This window comes from Cheilinus undulatus, linkage group 7 (genome assembly GCF_018320785.1).
Source record: "Cheilinus undulatus linkage group 7, ASM1832078v1, whole genome shotgun sequence".
In the NCBI taxonomy this organism is placed as follows: Eukaryota; Metazoa; Chordata; class Actinopteri; order Labriformes; family Labridae; genus Cheilinus; species Cheilinus undulatus.
Window position 1 is genome coordinate 22,938,036 of NC_054871.1, and position 9,865 is coordinate 22,947,900.

Sequence of the window (9,865 nt, forward strand, 5' to 3'; positions counted from 1 at the left end):
TCAGTGCCAACAGATCAGCAGGATCAGCAATAAATACAATAAGTAGAATAAATACAATGTCAAGGACGCATTAAGAAGTGGTGTATATTTCAGCTAATTATAAGCCATCCTAGCTCTGTCCATGAAATCATAACGATCCAAGTGTTCAGTCTGCACTACTCACTTTGATAGTGAGGTTCAATTCAGAGCCCTAATCACATCTGTGTAAAATGAGAGTGAGGATTTGTTATGTAACGTTCCATCCCTGCTGTCCCACTAATGCGGCTGCTGCCATTACCCACATAACACGGTCTGAAATACTGAGAAAATCCAGGACAGCTACAGCAGTCAGCAGTTCTAAGCTTCACCCACTGATGGGATGTGTAGGTGAATGTTCCCATCATGCCCTTGGGCTTTGTTTAGATGTGATTTATAAATGTTTAGTTGTGTCTTGATGGTGCCTGTTGTACAGTGATCCCTGTTGGGGTTCTTTTGCTCAAGTTTCTGGTGGATTGTTGTTGTTTTTGGTGTGAGACACATTTGCACCCTGAGAGAAGTTATCCACCAAGTTGGAGTTGCCGCCTGTGACTTTGGGTGTTCCTAAAGCATTCATAAAGCGTACAACATATTCTTCATCAGTATGCATTGCTTTGCTAGGAGGTTGATTCTCTGCTTTGTTATTTCCAGAGGAGACTCACCTTAACACAGATTTTCAAGAGTTACTGCAGCTCTGTCATATTGTAAAGCATGTATCACTACCAATAGTGTGGTTTAACTACATGTAGTGTGGACCAATATAGCTACTTTCATAGTGGTGGATTTTACTTTTTATGAGTTTAATCAGTGCTGTACATTTTGCCATGTTTCTAACTTTATTACAGAGTTGTGACTTACCCTAAAAAACTTGGTTGGATAACTATTCTTTTGTTGTTCTTGCCAGTAAGAAGAGATTATATTTTATTGTACAACTCCTCAGTAGTTACTCAGTGCTTAAAGTAAACTTTAAGTTAAATAGTTTTCAATTTTACTTGTCTAGATTAATAAAGCAGTACTTTTACTTTTACTCAGGTAAATTAGTAACTGTACTTTTATTCAAGTACATAGGTGTGTCCTTTTTCCACCTTTGGTTTTATTCTGATATATTTTAACAGTCAATGTGTCACTCCACATGAATCTCTGCTGCAAGAAAAAGTCTGTTTCAGCATTGTGCTGCCTACTGCCTTGTCTGACACAAACCCCCTGCAGCTGTTGCATGTGTTAAAAATAACTATAAGGAAACTGACAAATTTGATGTGATGGTTTGGGATTTTTTTCCTGCTCACTGTGAGAAACAAATATCAACCAGCTTGTTTCAAAATAAGCTAAAAACTCTTCACAAGTTCTTCAAGTGATGTGTCAATATCTTAACTATTGGAATAAGAAATAAAGGCACTCTTTCAGATGCCTGATGGTAGTACCTGGTAGTTTGGCATCTTCAGAATTTTTGTCAACAGTTCAGAAATAGCTTTATTATTTACGAAACACTATTAATCTTGACAGACTACAGTTATCTATTGTACATTACAATATAAATACGTATACAATATGTCTAAAGGATTTCCTGCACTAAATATCAGTTATACACAATCTTAACAAACATCTCTTCATAATGAAGTGAAAATCAAATTGAAATGTTATGACCTGTTGTTGCATGAGAAGAAAGCAATATGTGGAAAGAAGACCAGCCCTTAAACTAAAACTGGCAACATCAAGGACCAACCAAAGAGGAAATGAAAGCAACAGACTCATCACAGCTGCAATCAAATTATCTAAAAACAAAATAGCAGCAATCTTATTTAAGTAAAAATCACCCTTTATAAGGTCGTGACGTTTAAGAATCGTGTGTTCTTATGTTTTCAAAACAAATGGTACAACATGCTGTCACCATTACAAACAGCCGGACGTCAGACAATTGTGTTAACTCTGGTGCCCTGAATCTCTGGTACAACTGCTAAGTTACGACTACAATATAAGACATGAGTGTTACAATAACGTCAGTGTTTAGAGCTTTCAGCCAGCTACACACATCGAGGGTATTATCATAAACATAAACACATCACTGTTGTAGTGTTGACACCCTAAAAGGTGTGCACCCTAGCTACAAAAACAGATCGTTCTGTACCCGCGTTAGCAAGATGCTAAGATAGGTAGCTAGCTGGCTCGTCGTGGGTGTTTACCTTTATTTCTGCCTTGAGGTTTATCTGGTCCAATTTAGCTGCTGGCAGGGGCATTGCTCTTCTCTACTATGCGCCGTGGCAACGAACATGTGCAACAAACGACAATTAGCGATACAACTCATCCCATTTGAACGGTAGGTCCCAGCGTATGAACATAAACGTTACAGTTTAATCCGCTTCGCTAGCTTCTTCTTTCATGTGAGAACGCAAACTTCCGCCACATGCAGCTCTCCACGTTCAGCCTCTGATTGGATGATACAGATGTCAATCACTGTGCTCCGGAAATGACTCCAGACGTAAACATATCCACGTGATGGAACTCCCACTGCTTTTTACAGTCGCAGTGTAGTACCTGAACCGAGTCGTAGGAAGACATGTCGAGTTAAATTTCAGATGTGTTTGTGTATTATGGGACCGTCTGGGAGGAGAATGGAGTATCCAAAATATGATATTAGGTGAAAGAGCACAAGTTCTTCTATGAGCATAAATGTTCCTATTCGATCTCTCAGAATGACATGATTTAACACTTATTAATCAATAGCACCCTCTATAGTAAATTAGGTGCATTTTCTTTTCGGTGCTACGTGTGAATAGTTGCATATAGTGACTTTATGTCGATAAAACAGCATTGCATAGGACGAGACTTTGAAAAAAGAAAAACAGGATGTAATTAGCCTACATCAAACGAGCACACTCCTCCTTTATTGCTGCTTATTTCCTTCAAACGACAGTCATACCCATAAGCATACAGAAACATCTGAACTTTGAGCTCAGGTCATGCAGTCAGGTGTGTTGTTGATGTACAACAATAGACAAGTAATAGAAACGTGACTACACTAAACTCTAACCACCAATGGTCACGTGCAACACATCTTATCATGTCTGTAAAAGCTGTTAATGAGACATGGTTTATTAGCCATTAACTGTACTATAGTCACATGTAATTTTGTGCTCTGATTTTTCGATACACCCTATGAGTTACACACTATATGGACAAAAGTATTTGACCACGCCTGTTAATCATTTAATTTTATTATTTTTAATCACACCTATCGCCACATTTGCATAGAATAAAGTGCATTACAGTCTCCATTTGCAAACATTTGTGATACAAAATGGGTCTGTCTGAAGAGCTCAGTGACTTCAAGCGTGGTACTATGATGGATGCCACCGTTGCAATAAGGCTGACCATGAAATTTCAAACTCAATTGCTGAAGAGTTCCAAACTTCCACCTGCATTAATGCACAAAAACTGTGTGGCGGGAGCAAAATACAATGGGTTTCTATGGCCTGCAGTTGCATGCAAGCCTCACATCACCAAATCCAGTGCCAAGTGTCAGATGGAGTGGTGTAAAGCACACCGACACTGGACTGTGGAGCAGTGGAAATGTGTTGTACGGAGTGAATCGCTCCTCTTTGTTTTGCAGTCAGATGAGCAAGCCTGGGTTTGGAAGATGCTGAGAGCCTGCCTGACTGCATTGTGCCAACTGTGAAGTTTATCTGTGAAGGGGGATAATGTATTGGGCTGTTATTTCAGGGTTTGGATTAGGCCCCCTTTCTCCGGTGAAGGGCAATTTTAATGCTTCATCATACCAAGACATTATGGACAATGCTATGCTTCCAGTTTTGTGGCAACAGTTTGGGGAATGCCCTTTTCTATTCCAACAGTGCACAAAGCAAGGACTATAAAGACATGGTTTGATGATATTGCTGTTAAAGAACTTGACTGGATGAATTGGAAATGATATTGCGAGCCAGGCCTTCTCCAGGGCAGGCCTCACCTTATAAAAGCTCTGCAGAATGAATAGGCACAAATTCCTACAAAAACATTCAAAATTACAGTCCCTGTTGGTATAATGGTCAGGTGGCCAGATACTTTTGTCCATATGGTGTATAAGTCTTGATTATTGAACGCATTTAAACAAATACCCATGTGAATGAAATTGCATTTTTTAGAACATTCTTTTAATGGATTTTTAATACAATTCAATACAATAACTCTATTTACTGTATCCCCGCAGGGAAATTCAATAAAAAGGGCAAGAAAACAATATCAGCTAACTACTCTTGAACAATGTTGTATAATCGGTACAGGAATTGCTCTGAGCTTTTTTAAATTGCACTTTCCAAAAGAAAGATCAAGATTAATCTAACACTGCAGAAATTGAATTGGGGGCAAAGGCTTAGAGAACAACTTTTCAACAATGTAGATCTAAAATAAAGCTTGTGGACTTTCCATCCATTTGTGCAGAGTAATGGGCCTTTCTCAACCCTCCCTGTCAAACTCATCACCCCTCCCCACTTTCCTCTGGACAATCCCACCACATTCAGTCCTCAGTTGGCCAGAGTACCACAGAGGAGCTGAGCTGACGGAGGACAGATGTCCTGACCATGAGGGTCTTCATCTGCTTTGAGGGCTACTGTGAGCCTTTTGATGTCCCTGCAGATCAGACTGTTGGGGCCATGAAGCATATGATTAAGGTAATTAAAAGCAGTGTTTATGAATAAGGACAATCATTGCCAAATAATCTGTATTTCTTGAGAGGTTTGGACAGTATTTTGGTACTTGAGGATTTAGATGTATTTGTAAAGGGAGAAGAGAGTGTTTTTAAAAACAGATTTTTCATGTTTGTGATGGCAAAATAGTGGCACTGTGCAATTTGACATGTTTTTGTGAATGCAGTTGATTAAAACCCACACAAGTCAGTGGGTCTAAAAACTTTCATTCAGCTCACATAGAACAGTAAATGCAGCTGTTGGCTCTGAGCAGCATCTGGTCAGATAGGTGCTCATTTTCTTACCCTGTACTTTCACTCTGTTCCTCTCTGCAGGAACATTTCCTGGTGCACTTCTCAGATGACAAACAGGTCCATCAATATCTGGAACTGAGCTATGGTGGGGCAGCACTGCAGGACACCTGGGCACTGTGTGACGTGGGCATCAGGAGTGGCAGCGCCCTCCGATGTCTGATAAAGGTATGAAAAAATTGAAGGGTTTGGGAGGTTTTGAGGGATTTGCTTTAAATGCACTCAGCTTACAGTAATGTTCATGAGGAGAGGATTCTGGAGAGAATAGGTCTTTTAAAGAGAATGCTTGACTGAACTGATAGTAAATGGAGTATTTTGTGTCTTCATCAGCACTTTAATACAGTTTATTCTTGTTGTCAAAGGAGCTTTTTCTGGGCTTACATGTGAGGCAGCTGGAGTGTTTTCCCTCAAACAATCCCTGTGTTAAACCCCCCAAAAGATGCTTTCTTTTATTTTGGTGTTTCTAAAATTAGTAACATATTGCATTATTGTTCACTACTTGGAATTATTTTTCATCCAAATACTGAGTGAATTTTGTAGCAGACGCAGGTGCATCAACAGGGAACAGGATGTTCCAGTGTACCATAAGTGTCAGCTTGGAGGCAAATGAGTTTATGATCGTCTGTCTGAGATCATTAGTTTGTCCCCATTATTCAGTTTTGTGTTTTGGGATGCATACTGGGGTCGTTACCGTGGTAACTGTTTGTAAAAGTTGACAGGAAAAAAAGAATGTTTGCGTGTGTCCCTTTTCAGCTTTTGTCTAACATCCCCTCATAAAAGTAGTTCCTTTCTGCAGACCTTTCAGTGTTTAAATCCAGTTTCACCCACTAGAATTTTAAATGTTTTGTCTGCGTCACTGTGCTCTGACATTTTACTTCTTTTGTTTGATGATTTTTCCCTTGTTTTAATGAATGACAAATGGTCCTTATATTGATATATTTGGTAAAAATTCTTTTGCAGGTGAATCTTTACTTTACATGGTCAATATAATTAAACTTAAAAAATAAAAAAATAAAAACTCTTTAATGTCAAAGTGAAAACATATTTCTACAAAGTAATGTCACTTAAATAAAAATATGTAAAGTAAAATAAGGGACTGCATATATACTCATCCTTTCAAGTCATTATTTAGTAGATGCAACTTTGGCTGCAATCACGGTACTGAGTCTGTGTGGATAAGTCTCACTAAGGCGTGCACATCTGGACGCTGCAATTTTACTCCATTCTTTTTTGCAAAACTGCTCAAGCTCTGTCAGTTTGCACAGCAATTGGGTGTGAACAGCCCTTTTCAAGTCCAGCCCAAATTTCCTCTTGGACTGAGGCCTGGGCCTTGACTCAGCCACTCCAGAACATCAGCCTTATTGTCTTTAAACCATTTCTGTGTAGCGTTCGCTGTAGGCTTCAGATCATCGTCTTGCTGGAAATAAATCTTATCCCAAGCCATAGTTCTCTTGCAGACTGAATAAGATTGTCCTCCAGGATTTTTCATATATATTTTGCCACATTCATTTCATCCTCTAACTTTACAAGCCTTCAAAGGCCAGCTGCCATTTGTCTGATGGCCAAAAGCACAATTTTGGTCTCATCAGACAAAATTACTTTCTTCAACTTGGTCATGGAGTCTCCCTCTGCTGTTTTTTGGCAAACTCTAGTTGAGATCTAATATGAGTTTTTTTTTTTTTTCAACATTGGCGTTCTCTTTGCCGCTCTCACAGTTGAGGTGTGCAGTCTCTCAATCTCAGCTGCTGAAGCTTGTAACTCCTTCAGAGTAGTCAAAGGTGTCTTGGTGGCCTCTCTCACTAGTCTCCCAGCACGGTCACTCGGTTTTTTGAAGACGGCCTGATTGAGGCAGATGTATGCACCATATTCCTTCCATTTCTTCATAATGGCTGTAACTGAACTCTGTGGGATTTTTTTTATGTATCATCCCCTGACATATACTTTTTCAATAACTTTTTCTGAGTTGCCAGGAGCGTTCTTTTGTTTTCAAGATGTAATGGTAGCCAGAAATACTGATTAATCAGTGAGTGGACCTTCCAGACACAGGTGTCTTTATACTATAATCACTTGAGACACAACCACTGCACTCATGTGATCCCCATTTCACTAATTGTGAGACTAATAGTACCAATTGGCTGGACCTCTGTTGAAATAAGTCAGTCACTTTAAAGCAGATGGAATCACTTATTTTACATTCAGAATTGCTTCAGTTGACATTACTTTGTTGAAATCTGTGTTCACTTTGACATTAAATAGTTTTTTGGTATAATGTTTGGTCAGAAAAGTCAAATTATATTGACCATGACTGATTTATAGAATCACTGAAAGGATAAAACATCTAAAGGGTTAATACTTTTTATAAGCACTCTACATGTGCAAAAATACTGAAAAGAGTTTTCTCTTTCACTGCAAATCCATGTAATTATATATTTTTTTTCAGAGTGAACAAAGGCCTGCGATGCATGTGTTCAATGCTGTGTCAGGAGAAACCTTACCAATTATGGGAAGCGAGGCTCTTCTTCAAATGTCTGTTGGTAGATTGAAGACTGTTTTATCCATGCAAAGTGGTCTCCCTGTCAGCGTCTTCAGACTGAGCACAGCTGCCAATGTGCAGCTCTATGACTGCAACCAGCTGAGAGACTATGGCATTGAAGTAGGTACGGACTTCTCTCTTTTGAAACTGTTATGTAATATGTAAAACTTTATATTTGTGAGTACTTTAATAGCCTTTTAAAGGACTGGGCAATATATTAGACAGTATATATGATAAATAAAGATTTACTTAGCTCCATTGACCTGCCACTGCTCTATATTTTTCCCTTTTTTCCCTCAATGGTTGACATATTTCATTTGCACAAGAAACAAACAGAAATTGTATTATTTATATATCTTTTTCAAATCTATTATTTCTTAAACAAAGGGTCTATACTCCGTTTGGACACATGGGATGGGTGGGTGGAATTCTTGAGGGGCTGCCTCCTGGGTCATAGACCAAAAGTCCAGAGCCACCTATCAGACAACAAGCCAGTGATGAGGTCAGAAATATCCTTCATGAATAAAAGACAGAGCTGGTGCTATGCAGCTAACCCATGAGGATTTTTCTTTGCTTTCCAGGTTCCAGCTACAGGTTGCCCTTTACATTGCTGCCTGTCTTGGCCATCTGGATCTGACTGGCTGGCTGCTGGAGAGTGGAGTTCACGGTGATGAACCAGTGGGGGTCCATCCTTACCGCCTGTGGTGCCATCAAACTGCCCACAGAGACACCAGAAAGTGTCCTATCCACATGGCTGCTGAGAGAAACCAGCTTCTCGTCCTTAAACTCTTCATCAGCAGAAACCCCCTGACCTTGGCTTGTCGAGACCCTGAAGGGCGTGACCTTTTAAAAGTTGCTCTACAGCAGGGTCACACAGATTGTGTGCGATACTTAGCCAGCAAGCTGTTCTCTGTAGTATCCCTTCCAGGCATGTCCCTGCCAATGCGTATCTACCTCCAAATGAAACGCTGGGCAAGTTTGGGGCAAAAAAGAGCAGCCTCTAATAGATGCCAACACATCAGTGTGGCTTTCAAAGCAAGGATGGGGAATAAGTTGCTGGTAGATGGCTTCAACCAACCAATTATGTCCTCCAAATGCAGGAAATCTGTGACAAAGCAAAGTAGAGGAATCAAGGCAAAAGAGTTGCAGCCCTTACCCCTGCACATTATTTCCAAAAGGACACCACCCCGACTCTCCAGCCTGCTTTCAGTGAACCCTAAATCTGAAGACATGCATAAAGAGATGCAACATGATTTAAAGAAAGGGAAGGGTGGCCTATTGGAGAAAGTCGGAGATGAAGACAGCATTTCATGCAGGAGCAGGTTTTTACTCCCACCTGTCACCCAAAAAAGTATTACCATGCCGCTGTTTGATGGTGCTTCGCCAAAACCTTCCCATTTTCTGACAGCGTCTCTGGAGTCCTTTCCTTCACACTGTGGTCGAACACCAAGAGAAAATGCAATACACTGCTTCATCACAGCAAGGTCTCCACACTTTGAGCACAACATTTGAAGATCAATCATGTTTCAAATGTTTTTAATGGCAAATTGTATTTGTAAATCCGTGGTACAATTTCTATTTAAATTTTGCCATATTATTCACACAACCCATTTATAATTCTTACTTCTGCCTATTTCTAAATGAAAATCAGCCTTAGATATTATCTATATTAATGCTTTTATATGTAGTAATCAATGAGGGGCTTCTTCATTAAGGGTGACCCCTGCATTACAGGAGAAACTTTTCATTAAATTGTTTGCTTTGGAGTATCTCAATAACTTTGTGGCATAATTTAAAATTTCTTTGGCTTTAGAGATCAACAGGATGTTGGTAAGATGGTTGAATGCAAGATGATAAAATGCATAAAATTGGCAGCTTTTTTTATTTGGAAAAATTCCTGTTTTAAACAGTAAACTATGTATTGTGTCACAATTAGATGTTAAACAAGCCGTTTATATTGTCCATTGCTTTTTTTTGTCTTGTAGTGCCTTCACAGAGAAGCCTTGGTTGAAGCAGCTGAAAATAGCACAGACCCTGATCAAGAAACGCGCACACATGGCCTGATACTTATGGATATTTGTGCTACAGACAAATCCAGATCTCTGTTTGGATGACTACAACACTGACAATGAAGGATCCTTCGCAGTAGTGACTGAGAAATTTATGTTACACTTAGCATGTGGAAAGACATCTTAACTTCTAAATTAAGGAATCCTACACATGTTCAGGAACACAACCATGAGTAATGTCATGCAAGCCAAAATTCTGGGGTGCCTAAGTTAGGCTATATTCATGCTGCAGTTAAAAGTGACCTAAATCTGTTTTTTTTT

At 39.5% G+C, this 9,865-nt stretch overlaps 2 protein-coding genes across 2 annotated transcripts in view; one reads left to right on the forward strand and one right to left on the reverse strand.

Annotated features, from left to right (window-relative positions):
* Positions 1-2,413, reverse strand: part of rnf13 (ring finger protein 13) — a 71,280-nt gene extending 68,867 nt beyond the window's left edge. The window contains exon 1 of the mRNA XM_041791442.1: positions 2,196-2,413. The gene's annotated coding sequence lies outside the window, so the exon portion shown is untranslated. The remainder of the gene's footprint in view (positions 1-2,195) is intronic.
* A 2,173-nt stretch (positions 2,414-4,586) lies between these two features.
* Positions 4,587-9,599, forward strand: LOC121512237 (protein ANKUB1-like). The gene is made up of 6 exons (XM_041791407.1): positions 4,587-4,676; positions 5,027-5,170; positions 7,443-7,659; positions 7,923-8,037; positions 8,117-9,019; positions 9,521-9,599. Exons 1-6 carry the CDS (start codon positions 4,587-4,589, stop codon positions 9,597-9,599), a joined length of 1,548 nt encoding a protein of 515 aa, XP_041647341.1.
* Positions 9,600-9,865: the final 266 nt, after the last annotated feature.

Excerpts from the sequence above, each read along its gene's own strand:
- LOC121512237 (XM_041791407.1), top strand. The coding sequence starts at position 4,587 with ATGAGGGTCTTCATCTGCTTTGAGGGCTACTGTGAGCCTTTTGATGTC. Across the intron at positions 4,677-5,026 it reads CCATGAAGCATATGATTAAG|GAACATTTCCTGGTGCACTT; the intron begins GTAATTAAAAGC and ends TCCTCTCTGCAG. Across the intron at positions 7,660-7,922 it reads AGACTATGGCATTGAAGTAG|GGTCTATACTCCGTTTGGAC; the intron begins GTACGGACTTCT and ends TCTTAAACAAAG.